Consider the following 14579-nt stretch of genomic DNA (forward strand, 5'->3'; position numbering starts at 1 on the left):
TGATGTATTGTAAGCTTTTGTTTTTTTTTTTACATAAAGCGCATATAAATTAGCAAAACACTTAAAGCGGTCCTGCCAATCTTCTATGTGGGCTTGTCTCAGGGGGGGGGGGGGGGGGCTTTTATTCGCTAGTGTCTGTTGAGTGATTATATGACAGTGAACGTGCTCCAAAATGGATATTCGATAAGAGGACAGCCTATCGCCTCAGAGGACTTTTAAAACGTCTGCATATCTTTGCTGCACATACCAACCAATGTGTTTAGATGTTTGTTTGTTAAGATAGCAAATCAAGTACAACTATAACATTAGAGGGAACAGAACTTTATGTCTCAACATTCCATGTAGGGTTGTCTACCAGTCCTATAGTTAGTAAGGTGCAGCAATTCATCTGTATGTCATCAGCTCTAATGGTTTTATTATATTTTGGTAGATCACTGATAACACTTCTGCCGACAGACTAGAACCCATGCGCATTAGTTTACATAAATAACAGCAAACAATGTTTGAACAAAGCAACCTATGCTGGTGACAATTTGGTAATATCAAAGAATCTATGAAATGAATAAACATTGGACACCATTTGCAATCAATTTTCTATTCTGTAGTTATCCCATCACTTGGTTGACGCATGGCTGTAGTGTATGTCTGCTCTGATTACCCACATTTGCACGTAATGGAATCTGTCCACTTGTATTCGTAAATAAAATTGTGGCATTTTTAGCGGAGAAGTGCGCGAACTGAACAGAAAATTAAATGTGTCTTTGGTATAAATCCAATGGTGAGGAATTGGCCAAAACAATTGCCATGGAAAAATCAAGTGTTAACGTGAATATTGAAACTTGATAATTGGTGCAAAAACATTCCCGAAATCTTATGAAATATTCCTGAAAGTATAATTACACTTCAATAATACAAGAGGGATTTTTAGATATGCTCAATGATACAAAAGACCTGTTTCAAATGATCCTGTCCATAAATGACTTCTCTAATTGTGTAAGATCTGATAGCAGTTTGGGATTGGGGAAATATTAAAAATAAACATTGCGTGTGTAATTTTCCACAAAGATACGGCCATCTTCTTATGATCCACATTTTCATCAGAAGTCATCAAACATGTATTGCTCAATTAGCATATCTATATCCTGCTAGTTGGAATTTTCCGGATATTCATTGATCGAAATGGTCATTTTCTCCTCATCATCACCACTATCTTCGTCATCGTCCATCTCATCGTCGTCTTCATCATCTTCACCATAACTATCGGTATGGTTGGATATATCATTGTCATGCATCATAAGTCCACCTCCGCCTCCCGACGTATTTGTCATTGTGATGCTACCATCCAATGAAGTTAATGAAGTATTACCCATACCAGTTGAACCGGCAACTGTTCCTGTTGCTTGCATATGATGACCACCAGCTCGTTGCTGTTGTAAATCTATGGTTACCATATTTTCCATATCATGAATGGCGTTTTCACCGCCAGGTTCTTGTTTGATATTTTCCTGCTTGATATTCTGTTGCAATTCCATTAGCTCCAATGCTCCTCGGGATTTGTAATGGGTTTTGATATGCTTGGATAAATGATCGGAACGCATGAATTTCTTATTACATTCGGGACATTGAAAACGTTTCTCGCCGGTATGTGTACGCCTATGACGTTGTAACTCATCGGAGCGGGTAAAGCGTTTACCACAGAACAACCAAGAGCAAACAAAGGGTCTTTCGCCTGTATGCCATCGAAGATGGGCTCTCAAGTGGGATGTTTTACCGTAGACCTTATTACATCCGGGTATGTGGCAAATGTGTTGCTTCTTACGATCCGATTTATTTTCACCATCAACACAATTCGGACAGGTGCAAGCTACACGTTTTAGCCTTGGCTTCATGCTAAGATTTCCCGGATCGTTGAGATTAATATTTACATTGACCGAGGTCTGTGAAGGCGGGGGCAGCGATAATGAGGCTGTTGTTGGCGGTCCCAATGGCTGCGATGCACTGGTTGCTTGATTGTTACTATTAAGGGTAGATTGCAGCTGACCTGTGGAATTATTAGCGGCAGTTGTTGTTGCTATTGTTATTTGTGCCCCACCTATATTACTGGTCACCGATGATGTGGAGGTTTGTGGCTGATGTTGTTGTTGCTGCTGCTGCTGTTGTTGTGGTTGATTGACCAATGTGGTTCTTCCCAAAGGAATGGTAAACTGATGTTGTTGGGGTTGGTGTTGTTGTGTTTGAACTTGAACTGGTTGCTGGAGATTTGTAGTAATGGGCGTTATTTGCAAGGAAGCTGGCAAAGTTACTGGTATTCCCATATTATCGATGGTTGAGACGATATGTTGCTGTTGAGATTGCTGTTGGAATTGTTGCTGCTGTTGCTGTTGGAATTGTTGTTGCTGCTGCTGCTGCTGTTGTTGTTGGATTTGTTGTAATTGCGCCTGTTGTTGCTGCTGTACCTGTAAGGATGCGTAGACTGTAGTTTAACAGTGTGTCAAGGGAAAGATCATTCATTAAAATTTGTTCGTCTTCAAGGATTTTGTTTTAATTGTTGTTGTTGTTTTATTTGTGCTATAATTTCAAAGAAGCCACCATCACCAAATTTTATTATGAATGGAATGAAATGCTATAACAATCCAAGAGAATCAAACTTTTATGGAATGAAAGAATTTTTGATTCATTGGAATGTTTTTTTGGATTTTTATTTGCTACTTGGATATGAAAGCATGAAAGTTAAAGCATTATGTAAGAAATTTTAAGCATTACTATTGAAACAAGTCAATGATTGCAACAACATAAGATTGAAAATGAAATAGATATTTATTATGTATTTAATGATTCGCTCAAATTAAAATGTGTTAAGAAAAAACTTTTCTAATAAAAAATAAAAGAAGTGTGAACAATTTACGGAATACCTTTTTTAGAGAAATTTTACAAGGCTGAAATATTAAAAAATTGCATAGTTGCTTAAGCACCATTAGCATTGGAGCCACGATTGCCAAGATATCTAACCAAATTAAAAAAAATACCAAAACCATACACAAATAAAAAAAATCTTATTGAAGAGTTTAATCAAATTTTGATTGTTGGTGTAGAAAAAAATATGTCAATGCATATTAGAAAAGTATAGGGATCCATTTCTTGGGAGCCTTGCGATAAAATATTGCCTAGTATTTTTCAAAAAAAGCATTACGGAGATATAAAAGTTGAAAGAAAAATTAATTTTGTAAGTTTTCCCCTAATTTTTTATTGAAATCCGTAATATTAAATAGCATCACATCTGAATAACTAAAACGAAATTCAATGCAAAAAATATGATTTCCGCCCCATGTAAAATTCATGGCTTCTGAGCAAATTTTGCACCACTTCCGGATTCCTTTTTTGGCTTTAATTATTTCTGTTTTTGGTATATTACCAATACACACACTTCGTACCTCTCACCTCTTTGGAGGAAGTTGCTAGCTAAGCCAATGTTTAACTGACAATTGTGACAAATAATACTAGAATTTCAAAATAAAATTAATTAAAAAAAAAAAACAATAATAATAATAATAAAATATTTTAATATTAAATGAGCTTTAAAATGACGACTGAAAAATTTCGAAAGATTATCCTCATAAAATAAAATCTCCAAAATGATGAACGGATGACAGTAAATTGAAATAAAATAAAGTAGGAAGCATTATACAGTTATCAGCTTAACATGGATATAATATTATTTGCGAATTCTTTGGTATAATAAAACTCATTACAATGTGGATACCTCGCGAACTGAATTATACAAAATTATTCCGATTAAATTTATAATTGAAATTAAAAAAAATCATAAAAAAGTTATTGATTCAATTAATTTTTTAATTAAAACAAAAATCAATCACAGCAATTAGTTCTTCAACTGTATCAATAAAACTTCTACGGCCATTTTCATGTATCTCCGTTAGCCTTTAACTTCCAGTTAACAGAAAGTAAAATCGAAATATCTTCTCTCCGGTAAACTTTTACTGAAAAATTTTTAGCAGTTAAGTTCCTAACTGACATATGGAATATATAGACAAGATGATAGACATGTCCATAGCACGGTTTAAAAGTTCGTTAGCTAACGGAGCTTCTTGTTTCGTGTTTGATCAAATCTAACGACAAGTTCATGATTCATATCAAAGTCGGAAGGTGCATCGACATATCATAAAGGAAGGCAGGCGTATGATTTCACTGCGAAGTTCACGTCGCTTCCATTCGAATGGTCTGTACGGGAAGAAACCGCTCCAATGCGTCAATTTTGGGATACACATTGATTTATTTCATCGATTTACTTCCACATCCACCATTTTTACTAGGTCTGGCGGCCAGTGATTCTATACTATATACTGGAAATTATAAACTAACAATTCGACAGTTGTGAAAATTATTATGTTTTTAAACAACTTCCAAAAATCTGTATAAAAATGTCTTATATCAATCTAAAATCCTATATATGTATATAGCCAATTTCCAGATTTGATGACGGTATAATAAAAAATACCTAGCAGGATTGGTCCAAATGTAATATAATCTCCATACAAAATCTGATTTCGAAATGTTTTATTGGGTAAAACTCTTGAAATTTTCCAAGAATACACGTATAGTGTTAGATTAAGTGGCAGCCCGATGTATCAGGCTCACTTATGTCGATTTCGATTGTGAAAAAAGGTGCAACATTCTCGAAATTGATTGCAAAATATCAAGGACACTATCTTAGATTTTGGATCCGGTATCCCTTACAATATTATGAATTAACAATAACTTTGGAATGACAATATCATTTGGGCGAAAAAACAATGAGGGAAAAAGTAGTGTAACACCAAGGCAACATATTTTTTTGCGAAACGAAAACGCCCCTAGACTATTCAGTCCATTGTGATACCACATGGTGAACTTCTCTCTTATCACTGAGTGCTGCCCGATTCCATGTTAAGCTCAATGACAAGGGACCTACTTTTTATAGCCGAGTCCGAACGGCGTTCCACATTGTTGTGAAACCACTTAGAGAAGCTTTGAAACACTCAGAAATGTCACCAGCATTACTGAGGTGGAATAATCAACCGCTGAAAAACTATTTGGTGTTAGGTCGAAGCAGGAATCGAACCCACGACCTTGTTTATGCAAGGCGGGCATGCTAACCATTGCACCACGGTAGCTCCCACGTATAGTGTTGCTACATTTCGAAAAAAAAATTGTAGTTGAATTAAACATAAACAAATTTAGATACACAACCACTGCTGTGTAATGGTTACCATGTCCGCTTTGCCTACTAAAGGCCACTTTTCAGTGGTAGTTTATTTCCTCTCATTATTGGTGATATTACTGAGTGTTTCCAAAATACCTTCACAAACAGTGTGTCACGCCATTTAAACTCGATTATAAAAACTGAGCTTAAAATCCAGCAGCACTAGTGTTTGCGAGAGAAGTTCGATGTGGTATCACAATCGACCTGGATACTACACAGAAAAAAATTTCACGAACATTTTTATAATTAAAATTTTAATTGAGTTTTAAAAAATATTCAATTAAAAATTTAATTGAATCAACAAATTTTTTAATTGAAACAAAAATCAATCAAAAAATTAATAGTATTAATTAATTTTTTAATTGGATCAATTAATTTTTTAATTGATACTATAATTTCTGTGATTGAAACATTTCAATTAAAAAATCAATTGGAACAATTAATTTCGTGATTGAATCAGAAAAAAAATTTTGTGTGTATGGAAGGGCAAACATTTTGCGTTGTACGAATTCTAAAAAAAAATTTTCGCATATACAAGAAATTAAATTTAATATGTGCAAAATAAAAGAGTGTGTCTCCATAAAGAATGAAAAAATGTGTTAATTGCAAAATTGAAAATAATTTCTCCAAAATATCTAGAACCGCAAATTATTTCAGTATAGCAAAAATTCTCTCATAGTCCAATATCATGCCGTTCGGATATAAGAAAGTCGGGCGAAAATTTCGCCATTTTTGTTGAAACTTTTCTATGGTTGCGAAACCATAACACCACTGAACAAATATCTAAAGTTTTTCAGAGGAAAAATGTTACATTCATATTAAACAATATACCAATATCCATGTAGTAGGTCCAGATATAGCTCCCATAAAATAAAAAAAAGTGTTGAAGAAGCAATTATCTAAAAACTGGGTGAAATATATTAATTGGACATAGTCCAAGAATAGTATATCAATACTCAATGCTCCGGGGAACCAGCCCAGGAACCTTCTTCAATTATACATTTGGATGGATAAAGAAAACTGTTTAAAAATATTTAAAATCGCTTTTAGGAGCATCAACTTGTTTTTGACTAAGGATGGATGGAATAACGATAAAATTCCAGTATCAAATCTCCAATATTCTCCATAATACAAAATGTAATATTCACATTGCCATTTTAGATAGAAATAGTAATTAGAACTCCCCATCCGTGATGCTGCAATGATGTTATTCGATATGCACTGATGTTTCCCATATCACATAAATCTCACGCATACAATTTCATTATAATCATTTTATTTAACTTAAATAAAAAAAATTGCACTAACATAACGAAATAGTAAAAAAAAAAAGAAATTATGGTAAAACTAAGGCCTATTCGATGCTTTCTCCGATCTTATTCCAATATAATTAAATGATGATTGGTTGACTTTGTCTTTGTAATGAAATCTGGAGAATAGCTAGCGGGAGTCGGTTCGCCATAAAAATTTCCAATTGAATTTTCAAATGTACGACCGATTGCCGGCGGGTTTAAAACAAATCCATTCGAAACGACTTCCGCAAATATACTATGTATGTTTTGTATATCGTATTTTGCTGGATAGATTCTAATTATTTTATTCGCTGCTTTTTAGTTCTCACCTGGACTGTGGTGGCCTGGGGCATTAACCATTTAATCTGAGTACTGCTCACGGCTTGATTATTGATCGTATTCGCTGTTGAATTGGAGCCGGCATCTGGAGGTTCCTGTTTAATGTTCGTAATAAGAGTTTGGCCGATTTGTGTGGGCGACTGGGGTTCCTGTTTGGGCTGTTGCAGCGATGTTATGGCGGCAGCTGTAGTCGTACTGGTCGGTGTATTCTGTTGAGCTTGATTTAGGTGGTGGTGGGTGTGTTGTTGATTGGATGTCGTATGAGTGCTTCCGGGTGACTGGGAAGGTGGCTGAGAAACCGTTATTGCATTTGTCGCTGGCGACGTATTCATATTTGATGTGGCCACCACCTGTTGGAGAGTTGTGGTAGGTGTTGACCCACTACCACTAGGATTGGTTGTCGATGTTGGCTGTGATGACTGTGGCGAAGGCTGTGTAGTTGTCGTTGTGGCCGATTGTGCGGGTTGCGGTGTTTGTGGTGCTGATTGATTTTGATTTTGCGTTAACGACTGGGGTGAAGAGTGCTGATGCTGAGCCGTTAGAATGTGTTGTATATTCGCCGCTTGCAAATTGGCTGGCATTTGATGAGCTTGTATGATTTGGACCTGACCAATTCCTGGTATATTTTGTATTGGTAATGCCTGTAGGCCAGGCATTTGCTGGAATTGTATGAGATTTGTTGTTGTTGCCGTTTGGGGTGCAGCAGGACCGGAAGGAGATACTCCACTATTGTTGGCAGTGTTGACCACCGTCGTTGTTGGATTTGTTTGTTGTGCAGGGGTGGCATTTCCCGTTTGACTTGCATTGATATTGGCACGTTGGAATTGGGCTGGTATGACAGTTACTTGCTGTCCTTGAGCATTTGTTATAGTTATTGGCTGATTGGTGGGAATTTGTGCTCCAGACTCATTAGCCGAATTAATGGCTTGAATAATCTGTTGTTGCTGCAATTGTTGTTGCAACTGATGCTGTTGTTGCTGCTGTTGCTGGGCTGCGGCAGCCTGTTGTTGCTGTACTTGCTGTTGTTGCACTTGATGTTGTTGGGCAGCATTTTGAATGTGGATTATATTGGCATTGGTGGGTAATTGCTGATATGAAGTAAGGGCATTAAGAGGAGCCAATTGGACCTGTTGTATTTGCCCACTAGGTGTAACTATCTGGGCAATTTGTGTATACTGTGGGATGATTTGAGGCATGGTCATGTGTTGGGTGGTGGGCATGAGATTTGTTGCCGAAATTCCACCAGCTCCTCCACCTGTCAGCTGTTGGACGGGTACATGAACTGTTTGATAGATGGTTTGTCCATTAGCGGTTTGTATGGGAACTTGGACTGCCACAGTTGTAGTGGTTTGTTGTAAAGTAGGCTGCGGCAGAGCAGCCGCTGGAGCCTGTTGAAGTGCTGGAGGAAATTGGACAATTTGTTGTAGCTGTGATGCTGTTCCAGCTGTACCTGCCTGGTGAGTGGGCCCCGCCTGGCGTATTTGTATATTTTGCAAGGTCTGACCATTTTCCAATTTTATTGAAGCGTTTCCACCTGCCCCAGCTAAAAGTTGTTGTAAATTTCCCAATAGTCCATTTGCTGCTGCTACGGAGGTCGGTATTTGAATGTTAGTACCGGGAATTGTTATGGTACTGGGTAGCGTCGTTGTAGTGGTAGTCGAACCTCCCGTATTGGCAGTGTTTCCCGATGGTACAGAATTATTTTGTGCATTTGCCGCGGCATTAGAAACTTGACCTGCGTTTGTATTGTTACCGCCAGCGGTATTGGATACTTGTTGTTGTTGTTGCTGCTGCTGCTGCACGGCTTGTGCTTGCGCCTGCTGGACTTGGGCTTGTAATTGGGACTGGTGTTGTTGTTGCTGCTGTTGTTGCAGTAATTGTTGCAATGATGGAGCAGTCGTAATCGGTATTTGAATATTCGTACCCGGAATGGTAAACATAGTCTGTTGTTGCTGTTGCTCCCCAGCCGTCGCGGAAGCGAAGCCAGCAGGCAATTGTATTGTCTGGCCAAGACCCTGTATAAACTGTGTTCCTGGTTGCAATTGTACCGTCTGGGGAGCTGCTTGAGGTGCCCGTACTATCTGGCCATTGGGTGTCAAAAACATTTGTTGACCATTTATGTTCACTGGTTGGGCAGCTGCTGCCGCCAATTGCGCATTGAAATTCGGAATAAATATGGCTTCCTGACCATCGATATTCACAGTTTGCATAGGCTGGACAATTTGAAACATATTTTGCGGCATAGTTTGTGTTTGGGGCTGGGCACTTGTATGTTGCTGGGAAGAAGCCGCTTGAAGAAATTGCTGGGGCAATTGTTGCAGATTTATGATCTGGGACAAGGGAATTTGATTAGGCTGTAGGGTTGTTGTCGTTGTTGTTCCCGTCAATTGCGGCTGTCCGGTTGCAGCATTGATAAATGTCGCTTTGGGCTGGGTAGCAGCAGAGGCGGCAGCAAGTTGAGTTTGATGTACATGTTGTTGCTGGCCCGGATTATTTTGCACATTTACCTGTGACTGTGCCTGTTGTTGTTGTGATGGCATTTTGTTCATGAGATTAATTTTAAAAATATCCAAAAACACGTAATATTTGATTGGAACTCGTTAACCACAGTTTAATAGTGATTCTTCGAGCAGGAGAAAGCTTCCAAATTTTATTTATTTATATTTTATTGTTGAACGCCATAGTTGCTAGTCTCCGCTTTTGCATTTTTCTTAATCCTCCTCTTTCACTAATTTCATGTATAACACACACACGCACACATACACAAACGGTTTTTTTCTTTTCTTCTACGTATTTTTGCCTCTCAATGAATTACTTTGTACAGACGGCTGGCTGGTTATGCTGCTATTAATCCATCGTAATCCGCTTGCAATGCCTTAACTTGATAATTTTCTAATAATATATTAAATCTACATTCATTTTTCTACTAAAAAAATACACTCAATTTACAAAAAAATACGGAGCACAAAGTGAAACTTGCCAGCGGTAATGTAATTCACTTCAAAATGGAGATGTGAAACAGGGATGATAATACAGTGTGGTCTCTAAATAGATGCGTATGAGCGTGCCGTACTTTAAATAAACTCAGGACGTTTTTGTACTACTACGCAGTCATATTATAAAACGTTCGCACTTCGATGAAGAAGAAAGAGTAAAGAAGCCCCACGCATATCCCCCAAATAGCCAAAATTGAGAAATTGAATTGAAAGACCAATCGAAGAAATTCAAAATAAAATGGATCCTGTGGGGGAGATGTCACCAGAAATCCTGCAAATAAATTCGAGTATCCAAAGAACTCTTTTTAGTAGACACCGCAAATCAATTTGCTTGAACTGCCGATAATCTGTCGAAGAAGTAACTGTTTGCTGAAATAGCAAACATTGTCTGCTATTTTATAAACTCGATTGCCCTTGAATATGTTTTAGTTTGGCTGGAGCAAAAAAAAAAAATAGTTTATTTGCCCAAAAACAGAATATTTCTCAAATTAAAGCATAACAATAACCAAAATGTTTTCTGATGTTGTCCGTTAGAATACTAAGTACAAGTATGAAAATATAAAGTATAACACATGCTTGTGAGGAAAATACCATTATTCTCATAGCCAAATAAGCTTCTATACTTTGATTCATTCATTCATGCATTGTCGTAGCTAAAAAACTTTAAACATTTTGAAAAATTGGGAGGTAAAATAAAAATTAAAGGCCCAGCTTCAGCTCATTTCAAATTCCACCAAAAGAAGTAATGAAATATCTCTTAATTTAATTTAATCTAATTTAATTTATTTATTATCATATGTAACAAGCCTTACAAAAAGCCTTCTTTGAATTACTTAAGTCAACATTTTAAAAACTATTCAAACAATTCTCTTAATTCTAACATTTATATAAAATACAAAGATTATAAATAACTTAAACAACTACCCCCAATTTCCATGAAGCTCCGTTAGTGATCCGTTAGTTAATGAAATTTTAAACCATACTATGGACATGTCTGTCATCTTGCCTATATATTCCACATGCCAGTTGGAAATTTAACTGTTGAAAAATTTTCAGTTTAAAGTTAACCGGAAAAAGTTATTTGCAATTTACTTTCCGTTAACTGGCAGTTAAAGTCTAACGGAGCTACATGAAAATGGCCGTACAAATTGTAACGGTCTTAACACTAACAACAAGACTTATTAGTACGTATAATACATTTTTCTAATTAACAATAATACAACAATAACAGGATACTACTCTGTTATAATACATAATAAAATTAAAATTATTTGGACACATATTACAAAATATAAATATAAATTATATAATAAAAATACCTAGGGATGTGTATGGAAAAATTGTAATTTATTAATTGTCAATTTTCCTTAATAAACAATAAAAAATAAGCTCTTGGTGCCGGTCTATCCACCCGTATTAAAGAGAGAATCCTCTGAAAAATAGCAAACAATGGCTACACACAAAAAAATTTCTCGAAAATTTTTCCAATTAAAATTTTAATTGAGTTTTAAAAAATATTCAATTAAAAATTTGATTGATTCAACAAATTTTTTAATTGAAACAAAAATCAATCACAAAAATAATTGTATCAATTAATTTTTTAATTGGATTAATTAACTTTTTAATTGACCTTCAATTAATTTTTTAATTGATACTATCATTTCTGTGATTGAAGGCATTTCAATTAAAAATTAATTGGATCAATTAATTTCGTGATTGAATCAGAAAAAAAATTTTTTATGTGTAGGTTGGATAAATCCTTCAAAGACATTGTGACAATTCAGAACTTCATGAAATGGAGCTTTATGTGCACATATTTAAATAAAATGTGGCTAAGGGATTTCACAATCTACTAAAGTTTGGTAAGTAGAAAGTTCAAAAAATATTTACAATAGGAAGAGGCCAATAAGGAGCCTATTTAACGTTTTGTATTAGCCTTGTCCTCCTCAGTTTAAGCGTACATAGGGAACCAAATTCGAATGTTCCAGGGCCACCTATTCCACCACATCGTCTATCTCAAATGAGAGTGCCCAGAAATATACTGAAGTTCAATTTGTTGAATGGACTTCTTCAGCAGTTAAACATTTTGAATTCATCTTTGACCATTTTTTTCAAACATGGCTGGGCCTTTCTGTAGCACTTGTTTTTTTAAAAGAAATATCTTACACTGTTTGTGTTTACAAGGGTGTCTCCTGGGAACTATGTAAAATGATAATGATATGATATATGTATAATAATGTATAATTACGAAATTCGTTTTCTAATGGTCTGAATGGGATAACGTGTAATAAGCCTCTCCCATTATCAACGATATTTTTTCCTATGTGCGCTCTTGAAACATCATTCGGTATTTAGATGTGCCTCGGCTGATTTTTAAAAAATTATTTAACAAATCAAAAAAATTAAATAGTAATAGTAGTAATATATTTGTTTTCTTATATCTACCCTTTAAGTCTTATCGGTAACTTCTTTAGGATATAAGTATGTATAAATATAGTGGATATTGGTAAACTTATTGCTAGAATTGAAATGCAAAATATGACTACTCTGAAATTATAAAAAAAAGAAACACAATGAAAAAAAAAACACAGTGCAAAATAGATTTTTAAAAACGTTGTTGGAAATTTTGTTGTTGTTGCTGTTGGTTTTGTTGTTGTTGTTGATTGAACATCATTTGTTGCTGTTGTTGCTGCTGCTGTTGTTGTTGCTGTTGTTGATGGTGGAAATCTTGTTGGTTTGGTTGTGTCAGACGAACTCGTTTTGAATTAGGTTCACCTTGCACTTGTCCCTGTTGTTGCCCTTGGGCTTGCTGCTGGGCTGCCGCCTGTTGTTGCTGCTGTTGTTGTTGGGCAGCTGCTTGTTGTTGTTGTTGCTGCTGTTGTTGTTGCTGTTGACGTTTATCGGATTTGTCCTCCTGATCATCATCCGTGAGAAATTCTCTTTTTGGATATGGTATAGGGCAACCGGCGAAAACATCTTGCGTTGGTAATGGCTCCTCTTGAAAATATGAATCTTGCATAGCCACCTCAGAAGTAATCCGCTTATTAGGATCCATTAAAAGTAACTTCTGCAATAAATGGAAAGCCTTGCTATCTGGTTTGATTTTATGACGATCCATATATTTTGCCAGCGAGCATGTGGAATATGAGGACCGTTTAAAGTCCTTGGTTAGAGTGTGATGTTCAGGCATTTTCTTAATATCCTCCCAGTCTTTGTCCTGTGGAAAGCCCATAACATTAAAAATGCGATCTAACTGGTCATGATGGTAAGGATTGCTGGTTTTAATATCCTCTTGCCGGCAATGGAAAATGGGTTCCGATGTTAGTAATTCAGCAAATATACAGCCAATCGCCCATATATCAATAGCTTTGGTGTAGTGCCGTGCTCCCAAAAGTAGTTCGGGAGCACGATACCAAAATGTCACCACCACAGGATCCAAGTCAGCAAGTGGTTTCAATGGTGAATTAAAAAGTCTGGCAAATCCCATATCCGCTATTTTCACTCGACCTCTTTCGGGGCCATCTCCCATCACCAATATATTTGCTGGCTTAAGATCTCGATGCAAAACCCAGTTGCTATGCAAATAATGTATGCCATCTAGAATCTGATACAGTAGACTTTTTACCATACCCCTGGGTACCACCACTTGTTTTTTAGCTGCTTTCGCTGCTCTATGGAATTTAATGATATGCCACAAATCATGCTCTGCATAGTCGATCAATAGGAAAACTTTGCGGTCTGTGTGTGACAAGAAGACTCTTATAAGTGTTATCACATTTTGATGTTTTAATTCCCGCAACAGGGCTATTTCCCTACATGCCGACATGGATAGACCAGTGCCATCGATTTGTTTAAGGGCATACTCTTTTCCATCTGACGTTTCCTTCCATTTGGCCTTGTATACATGACCATAAGTGCCGCGTCCAACTTTACAGCCTTCATAATTGAATAGGTCCTCAACTTTTGTTCGTTCTTTTTGGGTTTTCATTTTGAAATCGTAGTCCATTGTCGTAAATTTTGCAAAAAAAAACTTTCAATTGATGGTTTGCAATTCAATAAATTTGTTTACCTATGCGGCTAGCCAATTACAAGGCAAGAATAGTGAAAATGTAGCGTAACGTAATATATAATCAGCTGTTTCAATGGTAATGATTACAGTGTTACCATGTATTCAAGATGAAACATCTAAACACAGTGTTGCCATTTTGGTGCTTTTAGCACCAAATTTAGTGCTTTTTGATTTCTAAAAAGCACCAAATTGCCTTTTTGGTGCCTTTTCAAAAAAAGCACCAACTTGGTGCTTTCTGGTAGAGGTGTGCGCGTGACACGAAATTCTCGTGACACGCGTCATTCACGCGTGAATCACGTGAGTCGTGAATAAAATCCAAAGCAACTCTCGTGATTGTGCGTGAATGGGACTAAAATAAATATGTCGTGCGTGAGAAATAAAATCGGTTCGTGAATAAAATTTCTGCAAAATCATGCTCACGAAAAAAAACTCAAGATTTAATCCATACTCGTATGTTAACTGAAATTAATTTATCTCTCGAACTATATTTTATTTTTGAATTTTGTTACCTCTGCTGATTTCCGCTTGGAAAATGTCGTGAGTCTCGTGAATCACGTGAATTGTCATGAACCGTGCGTGAATACTGACTTTCATTTCGTGATTGTGCGTGAGTGGGATTGGCT

The 14579-nt window shown here is 36.4% G+C and overlaps 2 protein-coding genes across 2 annotated transcripts; both read right to left on the reverse strand.

Annotated features, from left to right (window-relative positions):
• Positions 1–411: 411 nt before the first annotated feature.
• Positions 412–9891, reverse strand: Spps (Sp1-like factor for pairing sensitive-silencing). The gene is made up of 2 exons (XM_075295505.1): positions 6882–9891; positions 412–2456 (listed from the first exon to the last, which is right to left on the reverse strand). Exons 1-2 carry the CDS (start codon positions 9438–9440, stop codon positions 1146–1148), a joined length of 3870 nt encoding a protein of 1289 aa, XP_075151620.1. The 5' UTR covers positions 9441–9891; the 3' UTR covers positions 412–1145.
• Positions 9892–12289: 2398 nt separating this feature from the next.
• Cdk8 (cyclin-dependent kinase 8) lies at positions 12290–13990 on the reverse strand. Its single transcript, XM_075295580.1, has one exon. It carries the CDS (start codon positions 13891–13893, stop codon positions 12493–12495), a length of 1401 nt encoding a protein of 466 aa, XP_075151695.1. The 5' UTR covers positions 13894–13990; the 3' UTR covers positions 12290–12492.
• Positions 13991–14579: the final 589 nt, after the last annotated feature.

This window comes from Haematobia irritans, chromosome 1 (assembly GCF_050003625.1).
Source record: "Haematobia irritans isolate KBUSLIRL chromosome 1, ASM5000362v1, whole genome shotgun sequence".
Taxonomy (NCBI): Eukaryota; Metazoa; Arthropoda; class Insecta; order Diptera; family Muscidae; genus Haematobia; species Haematobia irritans.